The sequence below is a fragment of the Thunnus albacares genome, chromosome 22, assembly GCF_914725855.1.
Source record: "Thunnus albacares chromosome 22, fThuAlb1.1, whole genome shotgun sequence".
NCBI lineage: Eukaryota > Metazoa > Chordata > Actinopteri > Scombriformes > Scombridae > Thunnus > Thunnus albacares.
In genome coordinates this window covers 19,248,576-19,269,590 of record NC_058127.1, presented here as the reverse complement: position 1 = coordinate 19,269,590, position 21,015 = coordinate 19,248,576, and the positions used below count along the sequence as shown (strand labels likewise).

Below are 21,015 nucleotides of genomic sequence, written 5' to 3'. Positions count from 1 at the left end.
TTTCACCCATTTTAATGCGTTCTCTGAGCAACATTTAGGAAACAACTTAAAAATGATAACTATCAGAATCATCTTTATCGGTCAAGTATGTTTACACATACAAGGAATTTGACTCCAGTTTAGTGGCTCTCAGTGTACTTACACAGAATAACAACACACAATCTTCAGATAAACACACAAGGAATGACAATATACAAGTGAAACCATTTCTGTAAACATGACAAACAGCGCAAAGAAGTGAATCAATCAAACTTTATTTGTACAGCATCTTTCATACAGGTTAGTACAGTTCAAAGTGCTTCACAGATGATATATATATATATATATATATTAATTACTACTATAATAATAGCACTAATAATACAAGAGTAAAATAAAAACTAGATTTAAAAAATAGATAAAATAGATTAAAAAGACAAAACAAAGGCAAAAAATCATTAGGAGGACTAAAAATATAATACTGATAATAATAAAATAAGAGATGAAATAAAATACAAATTTTACAACATGGATATAATAAAATGTCTATCAATCATTCTTGATCAAAAGCCAGACTGAAGAAGAAGGTTTAAAGAGAAGAGTGCTGAGATACATATTCAATGATTACATGTGATTAGATATGTTACTTTATATACATATAGTAGGTAAAAGTAGGTAAATATAGTACTCCTTTGCACTTTACCCAAGCTATGTACTTAAAAGTACTTTAAAATGGAACAAAAAGGTTAACCCCTGTATAAATTTGATTTTTTTTATTTTAATTTTAATTTTTTACAACAAGTTTAAGAGCAGTTGCTTTGTGTTTACTTTTCTCCAACGTTAGTTGCTAAAAATTGTGCTGCATTACTATGTTTATTTTATGTGTCTCTTATTATTATTTTTTTTTTTAATATTGCCAATACACGTTCTTATTACATGTCATTCACTTTTGTTATCTGTGTTTATGTTGTTTGTAAAGTGCAACTGAACTGAACTTAATTTTACTACATGAGCTGCTTCAGAGCTTTTACCCACTTTAATGTTTTCTCTGAGCAACATTTAGGAAACACAACTTTGTTAAAAATGATAAATATAGTACTCTTTTGCACTTTAACTAGGCCGTGTACTTAAAAGTACAATAAAATGTAACAAAAAGGGTTAACCCTTGAATAAAATATGATCTTTTTTCTTTACAAAAAGTTTAAGAGCAGTCGCTTTGTGTTGACGGTACTTTTCTTTTCCGTTTGGGGCTGAGTGGAGTCTGAGAAGTCGGAGCTCTGGAGGAGCACGTGAAGGCCTCATGGTTGGACGCGACGGAGAGAAGAGGAAAAGAAAAGAGCAAAGACGGGACCTGAAATAAATTCAGCCTCGCAGCCTTGGCGCCAATCCGACTAAAAGGGGAATAAAGCAGCTAAATATTTCCACAGACGTTTTAATCAGATGTGCGTCTAACTGCGGCTCCTCTCTCTCTCTCTACAGCCGTGGCTCGGTGCTGTAGTTAGCCAGCTAGCCGCGTTAGCACACCATCTATCTATCATTGTCATATTAATCTGGCCGCCTTCTCTCTGTCTGCAGTCACGATAATACTGATAACTCAGCAGCAGTGATCGATAACACACGGCCGCAAAAATGGGGGTGAGTTTGACGTGTTTTGCTTCATGAGGTGATACAATGAAAGGTGAATGCGTGATGGTGAGAAAGAAAGAAAGGAAGAAAGGAGAGGATGGTTGTAGCCGTAGGTGTTGGTTGGCTGCGTTAGCCGCAGATATTTGGCTTTTTCAGCATTATCACCGCATTGTCCTCGTCGCTGTGCTCAATTAACTTCCCCTTATGTGTGTGTTGAGATATTATTAACCTGCTAGCTGTGTAAGTCACTTAAAAATACCTATTTTTAATGACGGCCGCTTTGCTTAGCTGTGAATGCTAATCACTTTCTTGTGTACATTTTTTTTTTTTTTTTACCAAAGCAAGCCAGAGCTGTTGAAGCCCTACAGGATATAATACACTGGATAATGTGCTTGTCGGTTTCAGCCAGGCCTGGTCTGAGTTAGTTTCCACAACTTTTTATCTAACCACAGTCCCCCTTGTAAGCAGACTTGACTTTATCCTCCACTTTCACTCCAGATAAACCGATCCACGTGTTTCCACAGCACCAGCTCAGTCTGCAGCCTCTCTGTGCTTGGTACAGAGTTCATGCTCTCAGCTAAAAGTTGGCAATTCAATGCATTCCTTTCCCTTATTGCTACCTATCCTTGTCCAGGTCTGGGTCTAATGAAGTGATTGAGCTAATGCCTGCTTGTTTGTCCATTGACATTGTTTTTTTATCCAAGAGGCATCAATGCACCATTTCTGCACTGTAAACACGCCACTGCAACCTTGATTAACATGCTGTAAGGTTTCCTGTGATGGGTACTGCCTTCTTGTCTGCATTCAAATGTGATACTGTGCAGTAAGGCTGCAACTTTCATTACCGGTTAATCTGCAGAGTTTTTGTTTGATTAATTGATTAGTCTTAATGTAAAAATGGTGAAAAATGCCCATCAGAATATCACAGAAGCCAAAGTGATGTCTTGAAATAGTCCGAAAGAATATTAAATTTACACTGATTGTAAAACAAATGCAGCCAATTCTCACATTTCAGAGGCTGAAACCAGAGACCTGTGCGGTTTTTCCACAAGGAAATTGTATTGTGGAGGTGGTAAACCACCCAGAACCTGATGCATCTTGTCACATGATCAATTTAGTGCGCAGATAATGGCCTAAAGAACAGCCTCACTTACTAAATGTGTAGCTATTGCTGTGTGGAATTGCTCCCCTGCTTCTCCCCCCTGAAAGTTACTGTAGTTCTTCACCAAAGTGTTGTTTTTTTTTTCTTCTTATAATGTCAGAGAAGGTGTGTTCTTTTTAATTTCAGGTGATGTGGCACACCTCCAGTATTTTAACGCCATGAAGTTGGTTCATTTCACCAGCAACAAACCCCAAAATTAACTCAAAGTGTCAAACCACTTGTGCCGAGAGCCAATAAGCATTAATTTTCTCTATAAGTTACAGATGTCGGTAATTAAACACATCTTTTTTAACAACTAATAGCGTGCTATTCTGGAGCATTCATACCAGCTTTTGAAGTGTGTGTGGTCTGGCTGTTGCAAAGGCATAGATGCAGTAATTTGTGTGAATTATTGCTGCACCAGTGCTGATACTAGCAGCGGACATCAAGCCAAGAGCAGACTAAATTAGAGTATTGGTGTCAGGATTTTTTCCGATACTATAATCCCACTCTGAGAGCAATATGAAACATGAGCGATCTAAACACTCCATCGGAAAACCACTGATATGAATGTAAATGCTCTTTCTAACCTGCTATTGATGTTTCTATACTCATAAGATTCTTTATTATATGTGTAACTGTTGCTAATATACATCAGTGTTTGTTTGGCATGATTCATTCTTTTGTCTCACTTTGATTCTTGTGCGTGAAGTTTGTTCTGTTCTTGTGTCATAAAGTCTTTGTTGTCATGTTGACGTGTGGCCCACACACAGAAACACACAGCACTTCAGGACATTAATGTTTAAGGGGGTCTGCAAATGCATACATACACACATACATACAAGGCAGCTACAGTTTCTGCTTTATCCAGTTGTAACTAATTATACTGGCAGTGACAGAGATGTATTTGTGCATTCCTTTGACTTATTTTCCCTCCAGATTTAGGCTGAAGTTATGGCTCTAACAAGGGCTATTCATTGCATAAATTGTATTAACAAGAGGCAGACTCCCTCCAGACTGAATCGTAGTATTCATTTAGTTTCATTCACCGTTTGAATCGTTTGAAAGGGACGATGATTCACAAGCTAGTCTACCTTGTCCTTTAATCACACTCAGCTGAATAGCTAACAATTGCTCTGACTTTTTCCCCCCCCGTTTCAGCCAGTTATTAGACAAGCTCCTTATGCTGTGTAATTTTACCAAGTTTGAAATTTCCTTTCATTTAATCACTAGAGATTACAGACTTGATGTTTCTCATATCGGCGCTCGGTTAAAGACACAATGAAGAATGGCATCATATTTAATCAGAGCCAGCCAACACTAAATTATTCTTACAGCTCCACAGTGGATATCCACATGAAAAGGATCAGTTTAAATGTGTTATGTATTATATGAAATAAAGAAAAGGATTGATTAAGTGACAAAAAAAAAAAGCACGCACACAAAAAAAATCCTTAATAAATTAAATAAATGGATTACTACTGTTCTGTGTGTCTTGCTGGCTAACAAGTGAGGATGGATGAGGATTATGAAGTACAGACATCATTCTTCTATATGCAAGACTGCACTCATGTGTGTTTTATTGCATAGTTATAATTAATTGTCTGTCAGTGGGTGAGTGGTGCCCTGAGTGGGTGAATAAGGAGTCGTGGGGAATAAATAATGCAGTTCTGACACATCTGTCTCATTTCTTCTCCCTCTTTGCTTTCTTTTCCCCTTTTTCCCGTCCTTTTGCCCTCATCTACACGTGTCCTCTCTCCTCTCGATCCTCCTCCTCTTCCTTTACATTTCTCACCTGTTCCTTCATGTCCGCTACCGCCTCCGCACATTTCCTCCATTCATCCCGTCCTCATTTCCTGTGTGCAGAGGAAGTCCAACCGAGCGAAGGAGAAGAAAGCCCGGCGTCTGGAAGAGAGGGCGGCTATGGACGCCGTCTGCGCTAAGGTGGACGCTGCCAATAAGGTGATTTTATTTTGACTGTGAGGAGAAGGCCAGGTGGAGGGTATTTTGGGGGGGGGGGTTAAAATGATCAACAAAACAGAGGTTGAGGTGTTGGCTGCTTGCTGACTGCCACACAAATTGCAAATATGCGGCTTCATAGTTCTGACAGTCGATAATGGCATTGCTTTGTTGTTAAAAATAAATGTCCTCTCGGTGCTGTGAAGTGCTTCACATAAAAGCTTCCACCACTTGGCCCCTTTTCATGCTGTTGTAGGCTTTCCAGTGGATTCAGATTGTCGAGTTTGGCACTTAAAATCTGAATTGTGAGCTGTAATTTCTTTTTTTTTTTTTTTTTTTCCTCCCCAATCCTCTGTTCAGTTAAAGTCATACATTTTCTTCCATTGAAAGCTGGGAATGTCCCGTCTGCCCTAATTACACCCGTAATTGATATGCACATGGCAGGAAAAGCCAAATACACTGCCATATGTTTCTTTATGCATAATTAATCAGCATTATTAAAACCTACCCGTGAAGTAGAACACACACACACACACACAGCAGACAGCTCCCGCAGCTCAGAGGTGGGCTACAGCAACATAGGCTGAGGTGGGAGAACTGTGTAGTAAAGCTTACGGGAGCCTAGAGGAGAACAAAACTCACACGCTTTGTTAAGAGCCGAGCCGTAGAGGCTTCCTCGACGAGCTCTCAACAGGCCTGGCTGGGCTTATTACTTTTCTGTGTCACTTTGTCCCAAAATGGGGCGCCCTGTGCTGCACGCTGCTCTCTCTCTCTCTCTCTCTCTCTCTCTCTCTCTATCTCTCTCTCCCGCCCCGTCCCACTGTTGACGCGCCACCTGAGAAGGAATGCAAGAAATTCTCCCAAAGTCACATTTATTTTTGTTTATATTCTTGCCAACAGTAATGAATTCTGACTCGGACTATTGTCTCATATAAACAAATAGTCCATTCATTGCTAAGATTTTTAACCTGATTCTGGTAGGTTTCCCTCGCTCCTAATATAGGAGGGGCATAGATGTATTACATTACAGGGACAAAGGGGTCCTACACAAGAGCTTCTGTCATAAACAACCGTTTTTTTTTTTTTATCTTGATCCTTTAATATCGAGCGTCTGCTGATACCAAGACTGAACTGATATTTATTTGTATCATATTTTCGTTCAGTTTTACCCAAATTCAGCTGCACAGTTTACATGTCTGTACCCAGGGGCCGAGTGTTATTATAACTGACTAATGGTGCTATAATGCTAATAGCCCTGTAATTTTCCTGCCTGTATGGCCCTGATTGAGCTATTTAGGAAGGGATACTTATCTTAGTAATACAGTCTCTTGTGCTGTCTGGTTTTGGGGACGTTCACAAGTGTTCTCGACTGGTTCGATTTTTGAAGGAACAGAAATGAAGGGGAATTCATTATTATGTAATCTTCTGATTATTTCCTCTTATGGTGATGGCTTCAGATATCTTGTTTTATCCAACCAACAGTTCAAAACAACCCGCCAATATTTAGTTTATTATCATACGAGACGAAGAAAAGCAGAAAGTCCTCATATGTAAGAGACTGGAACAAGTAAATGTTTGGCATTCTTAGCCACACTGTGACTGTAGGGATGGCGACGTTGGTTGGTTCAGACTGAAATATGTCAACAGCTATTGGATGGATTGCCATGAAACTTTATACAGATGTTCATTGTTCCCAGATGATGAATCCTAATGACTTTGGTGATCCCCCGCTCGCACCGCTATGAGGTTGACATTTTTGTTTTCGAGTGAAACGTCTCAACAGCTATTAAATGGATGTTTCAGCTCCACAGTAATGATCTCTCTTTAGAAGTTGAAAATCAAAACAGAGGTGAATTTAAAGCCACAGTATCTTTTAGAAAAACAACATGTGCGCAATAAAAAATCCAACAGCGGCGTGCTGAGACTTGAGCCTGGAAGGGAGGGAGAAGACAGTTGATCATTTTGTATTTTCGAAAGCCTCAAAAGTTAATTTTGCCTCTTCTTCTCACAGCTTGATGACCCACTGGCTGCCTTCCCAGCCTTCAAAAAGTACGACAGAAACGGGTACGTATTGTTGTTCAAGTCTTATAAAGGACTTATTCAGTATTTCATGAACAGCATACTTGTTTCATTTCCTACACAGAGGGGAGAGTTGTTGAAAAAAAGAATTGTACTGGTGGTATTTTAGCTTCTATCTCTTCCTCCTTGTTACTTTCCCTCGCTCTCATTCAGCATGCATACACTCGTACTCTATTATTGACCCTGTTATCTTGTCCTCTCGTACAGGCTGAACCTGCAGATAGAGTGCAAGAGAGTGACCTCCCTCAACCCGCTGTCTGTGGAGTGGGCCTTCGAACTCACCAGAGCCAACATGCAGACACTGTAAGACATCCGTTCTGCTCTCGTAGTTCAGGAACACAGTGACCCCGTCTTTTATAGATATGAACGGACAGATTCACATAGATATGATTGGTAGATTACAGCTAAAAACGAGAGGGGGGGGGGGGGGAGAAGAAGAAGTGCAGACGAGCCAGAAATTCTTTTTGTGTGCAGCAGAATTGGAAAGCGACATCAAACAGCTACCAAAGATGTGCATCAGTGTTTTTTTTTGTTTTTTTTTACCCAGCAGCTGTAAATGAGGATGAATTAGACACACGGAGGAGCGTGTGGAAAGGAAAGCCGAGGTAGAAGCTGAGAAGTAACGCAGACCGATTTGAGATAGAGGGCGAGAAATGACGACAATTTATCTTCTCTCCGTTTGCCAGAACTCGAGCGGTGTTCAATTTGGCAAACGGGTGCAGTCGGTTGAAACTTAATTTGTTCCATTTAGAAAACACATCCTTTTTTTTAGAGCGGCCTAATGACGGGTGAGAAATGTGAGGGTGAAACGAGCGCGCGGGGGGTCTCGTTCGAGCTGACCCATTTTCTTTGCCGCCGTGCCGTAGGTATGAGCAGAGCGAGTGGGGCTGGAAGGAGAGGGAAAAGAGGGAGGAGATGAACGACGAGAGAGCGTGGTACCTGCTGGCCCGCGACGGCGACTCCGCCCCCGTGGCCTTCTCTCACTTCCGGTTCGACGTGGAGTGTGGGGAGGAGGTACTATATTGGTAAGACGCCGATCCTTGAGTTTGTACATTCCTAGCTGTTGCTTTTATTTTCAACGGTAAGGTGGAATGAATCTTTTTTTTACAATATGACCCTGCCAGTCCATCCGAACTCTGTCTGGTCTAACGTGTTGTCTCGACTCTCCAGCTATGAGGTGCAGTTAGAGAGCAGAGTGCGGAGGAAAGGGCTCGGCAAGTTCCTCATCCAGATACTACAGCTCATCGCTAACAGGTAAAAACAACAGCCGCCGTTATGACTGTGTGTGAAATTCAGATGCCTTTGGGACCCGGGGTGTGAACAAACAATCAAGTGACACTTTTGTCATTTTGTCATATAACTACTTTAAACTACACAGTGTCACACTACTGTTGAGCTTGACTTAAAGGATTAGACTGCTGTTATTCTATATTTAACTTATTGTCAACAAATCCGATGTTAATCCATCTGTGGCACTCAGCCCCAAACCAATTGTTTCCTACTGAAGACATAAGTCTTTATAAACGGGACACAAATGGTTTAATTTTTTATTTTTGAAGGCTGGATGTTGTAGTTTTAGTAAATGTTACTCAAACAGGAGTAAATAGTGAATTTGTTTGGGACTATTTTATACACGTTTGGTAGTTTCAGGGGATTTGTTGACAAAAAAAGAAAACATAGAATATTTCCTGCCTTAAAGCAGTTGTGAAAATGAGGTAAAAGTTTTTAATTTATTTCCTGCTCTTTCTGTCCAGTACACAGATGAAGAAAGTGATGCTGACAGTTTTTAAACACAACCACGGGGCTTATCAGTTCTTCAGAGAAGCTTTACAGTGAGTATACTGACTCTGCAATTGATTTACTTTTCAGAGATGGAGATAAGGGTAGTTAAACTTTGAACAGAAGTAACATTAAGGGCTTTAGTCTTTGTGAATGTGAACTCTGAGTGTGATCGAAGGTGAAAAATTGTAATCTCCATGCTTCTAGAGAGCTAAAATTTCTGCATATGAAAGAGAAGGCAAACATGAGGGAGACTGTGATTGAACGTACAGATTTGCAATTTGTCCAAAACACATTTTTTGTCTTCTAGAACAGTGGTTCCAAACCTGTGGGTCAGGACCCCCACAAGGGGTCGCAAGTTCAGTGTGAAGGGTTGCAAGATGATGAACAGAATATGAAAGCAGAAAAAGACAAATAACCGCTACACAAAATTATTTACATTTTTCCTCCGACCTGCTTCGTCCTTTTTAACGAACCCCTCTCTCTCTCTCTCTCTATCTCTCTCTATCTCTCTCTCTCTCCACCCCTCCAGGTTTGAGATCGACGAGACCTCGCCGAGCATGTCTGGCTGCTGCGGCGACGACTGCTCTTACGAGATCCTGAGCCGGCGGACCAAACACGGCGAGGCCTCGGTGGGACACACCCATGGGGGCGGGCACTGCGGCGGCTGCTGCCACTGATCGACCGCAGCGACCTCCGCCGATTGGTTAAAAGCCAGCAACTTTCATGGCTGTGTGTGAAAGCTTGAGCTGCCTGCTACTTGGCGGGCGTTTTGAGTTTGAATGGCCGTCTCTGTGGCCGTTAAAAATGAACCAATGGTGGAAATGCGCCATACCTGGTTACAGATATTAATGTTGCATTATGGATTGAGATTTATGTGTCTTTTGTGTGTTCCTGCTACAAAAGCAGTATGCAGTGTGAGCTTTCACACATAGCTCCTGTTTTTTTTTTTGTTTTTTTTAAATTTTTTTCCTACTTCTTGGTTCAATGTCCAAGCTATCTTTTCCCCCATTCTCTCATCCCAATTAATGACTATTAGTGGTTCCCAGTAAAGAACAAGCTAAACATTGCCGACATTCTCTACCACTGCAATGAACCTCATCCCATCCTGCTCTCATCTCCTGATGTGCTATACTGTATTGAATCATTCTGCAGTGCTTAACATGGGTTGCTGGCCTGGGGCTGTTTTTATAGAAACTCAGTGTCTCCAGTCAGGATCTCTCAAGGCTGAGACAGAATTTATCTGAGGTAGTAAATTCTTCTAAATTGATAAATCATGCCCTAACTCAAATCACCATGGATACTAAGCAGATAAGAAAGGGTTTATAGAGTTAGCCAGTTTCTGTAATACAGCTCCTGATCACACTCTGAGACTACAAGCTTGTTTCACTGAACCAGGCTCCAAGATCAGGCTGATAGACTCAGTTATGTGTCCCTTTAAAAAAAAAAAAACAGTGGGAGAGCCCCTGCTGCACCATAACATTATCTGTTATAATGCAAGTTATATGCACATGCGGCTTGTAGGTTATTTTTGTAATGAAAGCACTGCAGCTAGCAGCAACTGCACTGTTTTGAACCACGTTGGCTCGTGATACTACTGTTACATGATTACAGTACACTATAAGCACTACCAATCTTCTATTATATTCTGTTATATTCAGGTGATGTCTAACTGTAGACCTCTCCCTGCTTTTATTTTATTTCTTTTACTTACGAGACAAGATGTCAGAGATTGCCTTTTTTCTTGATTATGCATTCTCTTTTCTCCCAGTGGAATTAGTAAAAAAAAAAAAAAAAAAAAAAATCATACTTGTCTCATCATCTGTTGCTGTAAAATCTGCATCCGAACCCTGAAAATAATTCCAGTACGACCCTGTCGCTCATTCAGCTGCTTTAGCCTCCACCCGTGTTTCCTTATCAGAGGTACAACTGAAAACAGTTTTCTGCTTCTTTTGAAAAAACGCATCAAAACGCTTCATTTGCTCATTTTTTCCACTCTTTGTCTCCATCTTTTCCTCGTTTCCGTGCTTACAAACACAAATGGGAGATTCGCTTGCTTCAGTTCTGTAACAAAAAAAAACAAAACAAAACAAAAAGCATCCTCCTTTCCTTTCTCCTGTTCTTCGTGTCTCAGTTCTCCCTCCATGTCCTAAAGACACTGAATGATGACAGCAGACTCGTTTATGTTTCTCTCACCCTCAGTCACCTTTGTAAAGTTGCATCACTCCCGCTTTGTTCTCTTCGTTTCCAAGAGGTACTGATGAAAAACCAGTCGATGTTGACGCTACTTTCAACTGTATTTAAAAACTACTAAAACCATCCTCCATCCCTCTTCTATATTTTGTTAGCATGAGCAAATCATATTGATTTCACAGGGATGAGGACTGGTAGAAGTCACCACTTCATTATGTACAGTGGCCGTCATTAATCTGGAAGATGATGAAAGCTATTAACTTGGAGGCAGGAACATGGATGGATTAATGGTGGAAGTTATTGCAGAGTACTGGAGGTGTTTTTTTTTTTAATGGATGTTGCTCTTTTTTTTTTTTTTTTTCTCCTCAGTAATCACCTGTTTTCCCAGCCCACCGTCATTAGTTTGCATGGCAAGACTCAAAAAAAATTAAATTAACCTCATAGTCTAAATGAAGATCACACAACAGCGATGTTGCTTCTGAACGTTAGCTGCACTGTTTGAACGCGTGTCTAAAATCCTCATGCGTGTCTGACGGCGTGACTTTAATATTTCACACAGTTGAACATCAGTGTGTGGGTTCAGATGTTTGTGAAAGGAGGAGTCGTGTGAAGTTTGAAGCCAACGTTTCTTCAAAGCATCTTGGCACAAAGTCATTACTGTCAGATTTGAGTAATGGTGAAAAAAATGACTGCCAAGATGCTTTTAGGTCCCGCTGAGGATTTTAGAGACCACATTACTAGTTAATCTAGGCTGCTGTAACCACTTGGGTCTTGTTGAATCCATATCTGTTTACAAAACCTTCAGGGTATCTTTAGAGTGCTAGTAGACTGGGTTAGACTTAGAAACCACCATAAAACCCTTAATTCCAGGACTTTAGTCAGTTTCTTCAGATTTCACGTGTGGGCTGGAGGGGTGAAAAGATATCCCTTGACACTACTGTGGATGGGTTTTTTTTTAAAACAGGTTATATAAAGGCTTGACTCGAGATTTCAAACAGATAGACGCCTGGTTAAAGTATGTGAAACAGGGGAGATTGAAATGTGAAGTTGACGGACACTTTGTTTATTATGCGATTTCCTACACGGGAACAAAGATGTATTAGCAACAAAACAAAACAAAACAAAAAAAGCCCTCTTGGATGATCTTGGGGTGAAAGTTTCTGGTTGTTTCCAGTTTCTGAGTAAATACAAAAAAAAAAAAGAGAAATGGTCCAACTATTCAGCACCAGAAGAAGACATACTGCATTGTGTTTCATGCTTGGTTGAACAATGATCATGAACAAGAACAATTAAATAACATATTGCTCGTTTTTAGTTCTAGACTACCTTCTGATAAGTACAGTAATTCATTTTTTACTGCATAGGTTACAATAAAAAGAGGATGTTGTACATAGTGGTAGTTTATCAACTGACTGACAGTCTCTCTCTCTCAGGTTAATCAAACGTAATCAAACCTCATCTGTTTTACTTAACAGCCATGTTGTCAGTTCTGTTTGCTGGATCAGATTGTTCCACTGTGTGAACTAGAGTCGGTTTTTGTTCGTGTGTCATTTTAATGAAAGAAACTCTGATTTGATAGACCTTTAAAAGAATTCTTTTAACAAACAGGATGCTACTTTTCAGGAGGTGCTTCTAGCTTTTCTGATAAATTGCTGTAAAAGGAAAAAGCCTCTGAAAGGCTCCTGAACTCCTGTAAATTTTGCATGAAAGTGAAACTTGACACAAAGTGTGAACTGACTCTAGATCAGTGCTCAGTGGTCACATTCGATCCAGACAGGTGGGCTGTCTTTAAAGGAGGCTCATTGAAGTGAAAAATGCTTTTGTGAAAATATCTTAAGTTGGAAAATGAGCCTAAACTTAACCAATTTATTTTAAGTCAGTGAGTTCTTATATTTTAGAAAATGGTTACATACCCGCACCAATCACAGATCCTTCTCTTGGTCTTTTCTCTATGTATATATATAAGCTGTTGTGGATCCATCTTCATTTTCATTTCTAGGCCTTTTACAGGTAAAAACACTTTTTTAAACATGATGTGAAATTAAAAAAAAAACAAAAAACTCCATGTTTGAGAGTGAGTGTTAGAGTCCTGTCCATAAACGACAATGAAAGGGAAAACTAAGTCATTCTGCCTTGTCAGTGTTTTATTTGTATGTTACAAATAAAGGAAAGTTGTTTGACTTTTCAAGAGCTGCCCCTTGTCTTTTATTATTTATTTGATCTTTCATTTCCTTATCGAGGAAATAATAATACATGTTATTTATAGAAGGCTTTTCAAGGTACTCAAAGACGCTTTAATCAGAAGATAAAAGACAAACAAAATCTATATGTGAAATACACTGAAAGAGAAATGAAGAGAAAAATATGGAAGCCACTTTCTGCCTAGAAAGAAGTAACATAGATAAAAAGTTAGAAATGATAATAAAGTAGTAATGTAAGTCAAAATTATGATCTTAAGTCAATAGTTTGACTTACTAAGTAAAAAGTATGTTATTGTATGTCAAAGTTATGAGTTAGAAAGAGATAGTAATAGTTTTGACTTACTATCTTATAAATTTGATTTATCATGAGTGAATGAATGAGTTTTTTATTCAAGTGTCCTACCATCTCATGGCTCATCCCTCATGGGATTGTAAAACACCTTTTTTTAAGCATCCATATTTATAACACAACAGCTTCCAGCTGTGCTGCTGGTCACAAATTAATCAAAAGGAGTCACACCAAATCCACAACACCAACAGAAAAAAACCCAAACAAACAAAAAACAAACCCAAAATATAGCAAAGAAAAATAGTAATAACAATGAACAACATCCAAAATAATCATCCATCTCTTACAGATACAAGGTTTTCTTCCTGAACAACCATGCATCAATAAGTTGCAAATTTAAAAGTCTCTTCTTCAACAACCATTTCAGTCTTGTGAGAAGTGTTAAACTTTTCATCTTTTTATTCTTTTTTTTTTTGGTGGAAATTGATGTATGTCTTCATATGTTATACTGAAGGGCACCATTAACATCTTCCCATTTATTTTTCTACCGGAAAAAGGCATTATTATAATCAAATATGTGTTGCGTCCATGCGGAACTATTTGTGTGCTTGCATGTTTTGAGGGGTCTCCTTAGTGTGTTGCGCTAAAACCGGAAGTTGTTGGTGCATTGCTGCAAAGAAAAAAAATGTCCAAGCTAAGCTGAATGAATGGATGTTTTGATGCACTGAGGTGTCTTTTTCTCACATTAATCCAAGATGACATAAAGGTTTAAGCTCATAACTGTCTGTAGCGCTTCTGTCTTCCGCCATTTCCCGCCTTTGGTGAGTGTTTCAATATGAAAGTTATTTACTGTTAAATCATAGCTTAGCTGACACTGACTTACCCTCCAGTTACATGTATTTTCATATTAGCCGACCTTCTCAGCGATAGCGCACACTAACCCATCTTTAGCTTCTACGTTTCTGCTTTTAGCCTCGCAGAAATTAGCATAATTTTCCTGAATGGCAAAGTTATTCAGCTAAACGTTGAGATACTGAAATTTGGCACATTTTAACACATTTAAACAGTTTTAGGTGTTTAGGTTAGCATGTCCGAGACACAAATAAACAATTAAAGTAAAATAAGTCAAAAATGCTTTGTATCTAGTAACATTTAGTCACCCTTTCAGCTGGTCTGGGTACCATGGCAACCAGGATGAAGCTGAAGCTGAAGACTGTGTTTGTGCTCTACTTCATGGTCTCCCTCCTGGGCCTCGTCTATGCACTGATGCAGCTTGGTAAGTGGACAAGACCTGATCCATTAGCAGTGGAGGAAAAACTGTGTTCATCAATGCATCAATTCTGTCTGAATGTGGAGAAGTGAAGAAATGTGGGTAAAATTCTAGTCACTGTGGTACAAATCAAATCAGGGCCGAACATCTCACGGCACACTCCTCTACAACAGTACAGATAGATGAATAGTTTGACATATAATAAAGGAAGCATACAGTTAAAAATGAAAGGATAGAAACAACTTGTTTCCAATCAGACACAGCAGATTAAAAAAACTTCAAATTCTTTGCTTTTGTACATAAAACCGTCTGTTTTGTTCCTGATGTTATGCAGGTCAGCGCTGCGACTGCACAGAGCACGACATACCTAAAGACCGTACCATATCTCGGCTGCGGGGGGAGTTGCACCGTCTTCAGGAGCAGATGAGGAAGTCAGAGGCAACCAAACAGCCTCAGAAACAGCCAGCCAAGCCCACCCTTCCCACCATCTTTGTCATCACCCCGACATACGCGAGGTAGCCTGACGGGCAGATTTCCTGGCTATGTTTTCTGCTCACTGCCCTCCATTTCATTTTCACACCCAAACACACTGTCACTGTGTTTTCTGTCTGTCCAGGCTGGTGCAGAAGGCTGAGCTGACTCGTCTGTCTCAGACCTTCCTCCATGTTCCTCAGCTTCACTGGATCGTGGTGGAGGACTCTCCGCATAAGACTCCTCTGGTGACCGACCTCCTGGTCAAGAGCGGCTTGACCTACACACACCTACACATGCCCACCGCCAAGGACCGCAAACTGCAGGAGGTGGGTGGAGACAGGACAGCATCACACATTTAAACATTCTCCTCATTTAATTGCGAACAGTTTTAACAATTATCAGTCTGAATGCTTTTTCTCCACACCAGGGTGACCCCAGCTGGCTGAAGCCTCGCGGAGTCGAGCAGAGGAACGAGGGTCTCCGGTGGCTCAGAGAAGACAGAAGGGCTCAGCAGGGAGGATACAACCAGCAGGGAGTGGTTTACTTCGCTGATGATGATAACACGTACAGCCTGCAGATATTTGAGGAGGTGTTTATTTTTAGGATTTCTCAGCAGGAACTAGTTTAGGTTGTCACTGATGTTTGCAAAGTCTACAGCTGAGGATGCGTGTGAGTGTTAAATGTGCCGTGACTGGAAAAGGAAAACAAATGTTCCTCTTGTCTCGTGTCAGATGAGGAGTACCCAGCGAGTGTCGGTTTGGCCGGTGGGGCTGGTTGGAGGGATGAAGTATGAGAGGCCTGTGGTGGAAGGAGGAAAGGTAGGTGTTGTTATGACAGTTGTGGAACTAATGACGCTGTAATCAAATCTCATGACTTGTGTTAATTAGTTTTCATCTGACTTTGGATTAAAAACACATGCTCTGTTTAATTATCTCTCCTTTCATCCAGCTGTTCTGTGGTAACTTTCTTTGTCTGCATTGTTTTGTCCTGCACATGCACACTTATAAATAGCCGATTAGAAACCTGGTTGCATGTATACTGTACATGGCCAAGAAATCTGTGTTCTCCAGGAGAAATCTAGCATGCCTCTTAATACGTCATCAGAAACACTGAAAGCAGATTATCACCAACCAGAGTATTTTATTTGTATTTTTGATGATTGTTCTCAGGTGATTCGCTTTCATACTGGCTGGCGTCCCAGTCGCCCCTTCCCCATGGACATGGCCGGCTTCGCTGTGTCCCTCAAACTGGTCCTGGCCAATCCAGAGGCTTGTTTCGATGGAGATGCACCAATGGGTTTCTTGGAAAGCAGCTTCCTTCAGGGATTGGTTACCATGGATGAACTGGAGCCCAAAGCGGACAACTGCTCTAAAGTACGAGTGTATATATGTGTGTGTGTGTGTGTGAGAGTGAGAGACAGTAAAACTTGTAAATCATCAAAAAGGAAAGCTGGGAAAGTCCAAAATGTATGAAATACTGAATATATTTATAATATGGTCTTTGTAGACTTGTGACATGTATTATAGAAACTGGAAAGAGGTTTTTCAAAGGTTAATTGGGACATGAAATGTGTGATTTTAGGCACAATTTTGTATTTGATTTTATATCCATTCATTTTGCGTGTGTGTGTGTGTGATTTGTAGGTCCTTGTGTGGCACACACGGACAGAGAAACCCAAGATGAAGAGAGAGGAGGCTCTGCAGGCTCAGGGACTGGGTTCAGACCCGGCTGTGGAGGTCTGAGGAACACTAACACACACAAACACACGCATACACACACACACACACACACACACACACACACAGCCTACTCTGCTGTTTAATGCTGCATATGTTACTGCGTTGTAAATACTGTAAAAAAAAAAAAAAGAACAAAGAAGAAGAAAATATTGGTTAGAGGTGACATTTAAATTTACCTGGTTTTGACTGTCTGTTTTTTTTTGTGTGTGTCGGGTAAAATGTAATGTGAGTGTGTGTGTGTGTGTGTGTGTATTGAGTGAGTGTGTGTGTTGTTGCAACTGTGCTGACTGTACGTTAGTGTATATATCAGTCTCCTTAGGTCTCCCTTAGTTTTAGTGAGTTAGTTAATTCGTCTTTGTCCAGCAGTGAAGAGGATGAGGAATCTGGAGTTGAAATAATCACCAGATGGGGGCGCCAGTCTTATATTTTGCAGAGCCATGCTGTCACACAACCGGTCCACTTTTGATTATAGCTGGATTATTATGTATCATTGGTAGAGTTTTACATGTTTACTTGTGCTCAGTGGAAATCCTACGGTGTCACTCATTCTTGATAGCAGTTAGATGTTTTTTTTATGGTGAACTACACCAGGTCTGGCTCAGCTTCCTGTTTCTGTCCCCTGTGATGGTTCCTGTACCTTCATCAGTGCAGCCACCAACATCTTGACCAATTTTTGACTGAGATACAACAACGGAGCACTTTATTCATGCATGGCTTCTGTTTTTGCGTGATTAGTCCCTATAAATCTGTATTTTCAGCCATATAGATACTTAGAATTTTTTTTTTTTAAACACACGCCAAAAACGACATCATCATCATACGCATGATAATAATCCTTCTGCAACACGTGTAATCACAGTGTGGTAATTTGCTGTCAAGATAATAGTATTGTAGAGCAAAGATAGTGCCAATTTTTTGACAGTAAATATTATCCATTACATAAACAGCAGCTACAAAATGCATCAAACTGGGGAAAAAATCCAACTAAATAGTCGTTGCCTTGTCTTTATCTCACTCTCATACACTTGTGTTACAGGCACAACTGGTGCAACTTAGCAACACCGTCCTGCAACACAAACATAACAAATACGGATATGCGGAGGCTCCACACCCTGTGTAGTCGTAGAGATAGAGCTCAGAGCGCAAAATGCTGGTTAAAGCACGACACTAGTTCCAACTAGCATTTTTATATGTATATTTTTAGTGATGCTTTTTAGAAATCATAAGGTTTGTGGTATCCATTTAGAAGCCACAAATAAGAGAACAGCACTACCGAATATAAATTCCTTATGCAATAACAGAATACAAAACACGCCGTCCGTGTTACATCTCCACACTTTGATGGTCAGAATAACACTTCAATTTGCCTTTAACAGGCAGGAAATCCCTGGTACTTTACAGTAGCTGTATTTCACAACTATGTTTGACCAAAAAAAAAAGCTTCAAATATAAAATGAACTACTCGAGCTGTGCTTGATTATCTGCCACAACATCCTCAGAGGTTGGATGAATGAAGAGCAAAATAACCCAAAAGCTCAAAAAGTGCTTTTTGGCTACTGTTGTATGATACTGTAAAAAACAGCTAGTGCCTGCTTATGTGTAATTAGTGCCTGTAAGTCAGTTCTCTACTGGTGTATAATGTATTTATTACTGTAATCAATTGTTCCTTACATTGTACAATGTGATAATGTTTGTCCCTGGCCTTGACAATAAACCTAGATCATGTAAAACAAGTTTTGTTATTGTTTCTTGCTCTTTTTAAATTTCAGTGATACTTGTTTGTCAGTAATTGTCTTTAACTCCTCAAGTGTTTCCTGGCAAAATCATTAATAATTACTATAATGCAGTAATACAGCAGCTACTCAGACAGTTACATTGGGGCGGCTGTGGCTCAGGAGGTAGATCAGGAGGTGGTCGCCCACCAATCAGAGGGTCGGTGGTTCGATTTCCGACTCCTCCTGCCTGCATGTCGAAGTGTCCTTGGACAAGATACTGAACCCCAGTTGCTCCTGATGGCTGTGCCAGCACCTTTCATAGCATCATTGTGTGAGTGTGTGCGTGAATGTGAATGAGCAGCAGAAACATTGTAAAGCACTTTGGATAAAAGTAATATATAAATGCAGCCATTTAAACATTTGGCACTCATTCAACTTTGAATGTTTCTGTAAGTATGAGCTCATCACACCCCCAAACTAAAATACCTTTTATGGTTCCCGTGAAAGATTAAATCCAATAATGAGAGTCCTTACTGATGCAAAATAAGAGGCATTGTGAAGCTTCCTCAGAATCACTTTCCTTGAGTTTCACCTTTGTTACAGTCTTATTAAAGGGTCAGTCCACCCAAATTAAGTAGTATCTTGTCATGCAGCCAGTTTTAGTTTGACTTGTCCAGATTTATCCAGAGATATCAGCCTCTTGGACTTCATCCAGGTGTATGAAATTTTATTTGAAAAACAAAACAAAACAACAAATTGGGTAAATGGGCCACTCTTCGGACCATCTCAGACTGGGAAGTTGCAAGTTACAAGAGTAGCAAGGTGTTTGTCACTTTTTTCTCATGTGACAGTTAGGATTTGTTAAAATGTTGCTGACTCAGCCAAGAACTTGAATATCTGTCTGGATTGTGCGCTGAATGTGCTTTATTGAAACCCAGCCAACAGCACGTCTGTTCTCTGTCTGTATATGTCAGGTAATATATTTCAGTAGCCTGAGGCAGCTCTGACTTAACAGTGTCACACTGTCATGTGTCTCTTCAGTTCAGTTTTTGGCTTCTCTCTCTACTTTCTTTACCTGATTTTTTTCTGTAATCACCACATCACAGTCAGCACTAATCATCCAGCTGCAGCGCTCAAACCCTAACTTGTTTCTGTGTGACAGTGACCATGGCAACCTGCTCCCAGCGTCCTCTACCGTCATCGATGATTACCCATGTCTCAACACAGCTGAGGTTTCTACAGGCCTGTGTGATTGACAGCTGTTACGCCCTCTCCAGATGAAAGTCGCCCACTCGGTGACTATACACGGAGCCTTAGGGAGGTGTGAGCCTACCTCAACACACAATACACTTTGATGAAGGTGCACTGGGAGGTGAGTAAGAGGAGATGAAGTCAGAGTCAGACCAACACTATGTTTAATCCACGATGATTCATCCACAGACACATATACAAGTGCATTTGCGTACACACCTGTAGACTACTTTTGACACTAGAAAGTAGTTTTATTACTGTCTGTAACCTTTAAATTATCAACTACACTATCATGCTTTCTCAAATTATTACACTTCATGTAATGTGTATGTTTGACTGTGTGTGTGTGTGTGTGGTTTTTTTTTCTTTCCCCAATCATGTGTGGTCACAGTTGCACAGTATGCATGTGTGAGCATGTACATGAAGGCGTGTGGGTACTGTACATTCTGACGCTGACCTTACAACAACAGGCATGGAGATAATTAGCCAACACACACATACATACACACTAAAACACACACTGCTCCCACTCCCAGTCCCACCCAGACACGGTGTTTACTAACCAAATAGCAAGATAACATTCAGTGACACCATGCTAAATCATTTTATCTATATGTATGCATACTTTCCATTAGCTTACACCACCCTAAGAGTAGTGTTTTGGACACATTAGTGGATATAATTATTCTTATTCCAGTGGCAGCCATTTTGAACATGGGCCATAGTACACTTCAAAGCAAAGCAAAACACTTACAGATGTTATTTGGACATGAATTATAATGAATAATTTAATGTTTTAAAATAATAGCTGAAAAAGGGAGGGTAAAGTATAAAGATTTATTCATGGGGACGTGCAAATAAAGAATTTTTATGCCTTTTATGCATGGTTTTATGGATGTTTTATAGTTGTTAATGAGTTACTAACGTGAGAAGGCCTTTTAATGTCATCCAAAAGTCATTAAATGTCGTCTGACCAGACAATTTGACAATGTATGGTACTCAATTTTGTTTTGTTAAGTCAGGAACATTCATTAAATTAACTCACTTTCATGTTCTTCTAACAAAACCTATGATCTTACTCATCTGCCTTGAACTGACAAAAAAATGTTTTGAGGTTGAGGTAATTTTATTCGTGCCTGACTGATATATTGGAGTGTTAGTGTGGGGTTATCACAGATATATATACATATATATTGGTGTGTATGATGACTAGAACCAAGAGTTTTGAGGCTGGTATCAATATTTGAGAGTTTAAAAAGTCTTAACTATGTATGTGCTGCTATTTGTGTTATAACATAGACATTTCTGATTTGACAACCG

The 21,015-nt window shown here is 40.0% G+C and overlaps 2 protein-coding genes across 5 annotated transcripts; both read left to right on the top strand.

Moving 5' to 3' along the window:
* The first annotated feature begins 1,215 nt into the window (after positions 1 to 1,215).
* On the top strand, positions 1,216 to 12,944 carry naa40 (N-alpha-acetyltransferase 40, NatD catalytic subunit). 3 transcript variants are annotated; one of them, XM_044341124.1, is made up of 9 exons: positions 1,218 to 1,421; positions 1,555 to 1,614; positions 4,613 to 4,708; positions 6,717 to 6,769; positions 6,992 to 7,087; positions 7,651 to 7,809; positions 7,955 to 8,038; positions 8,539 to 8,616; positions 9,096 to 12,944. In XM_044341124.1, exons 2-9 carry the CDS (start codon positions 1,609 to 1,611, stop codon positions 9,241 to 9,243), a joined length of 720 nt encoding a protein of 239 aa, XP_044197059.1. In that variant the 5' UTR covers positions 1,218 to 1,421; positions 1,555 to 1,608; the 3' UTR covers positions 9,244 to 12,944. The 3 variants fall into 3 exon arrangements, with proteins under 3 accessions (XP_044197060.1, XP_044197059.1, XP_044197058.1); XM_044341125.1 differs by lacking the exon at positions 9,096 to 12,944 and adding an exon at positions 8,874 to 9,082 and having other exon boundaries at positions 1,216 to 1,614; XM_044341123.1 differs by having other exon boundaries at positions 1,218 to 1,614.
* A 942-nt stretch (positions 12,945 to 13,886) lies between these two features.
* Positions 13,887 to 19,926, top strand: b3gat3 (beta-1,3-glucuronyltransferase 3 (glucuronosyltransferase I)). Of its 2 annotated transcripts, XM_044341400.1 has the most exons (9): positions 13,887 to 14,067; positions 14,415 to 14,522; positions 14,851 to 15,031; positions 15,133 to 15,316; positions 15,418 to 15,579; positions 15,722 to 15,808; positions 16,160 to 16,363; positions 16,634 to 16,726; positions 19,607 to 19,926. In XM_044341400.1, the coding sequence occupies exons 2-9, from the start codon at positions 14,429 to 14,431 to the stop codon at positions 19,607 to 19,609; spliced, it is 1,008 nt and encodes a 335-aa protein (XP_044197335.1). In that variant the 5' UTR covers positions 13,887 to 14,067; positions 14,415 to 14,428; the 3' UTR covers positions 19,610 to 19,926. The 2 variants fall into 2 exon arrangements, with proteins under 2 accessions (XP_044197335.1, XP_044197334.1); XM_044341399.1 differs by lacking the exon at positions 19,607 to 19,926 and having other exon boundaries at positions 13,888 to 14,067; positions 16,634 to 18,462.
* The last annotated feature ends 1,089 nt before the right edge of the window (positions 19,927 to 21,015 follow it).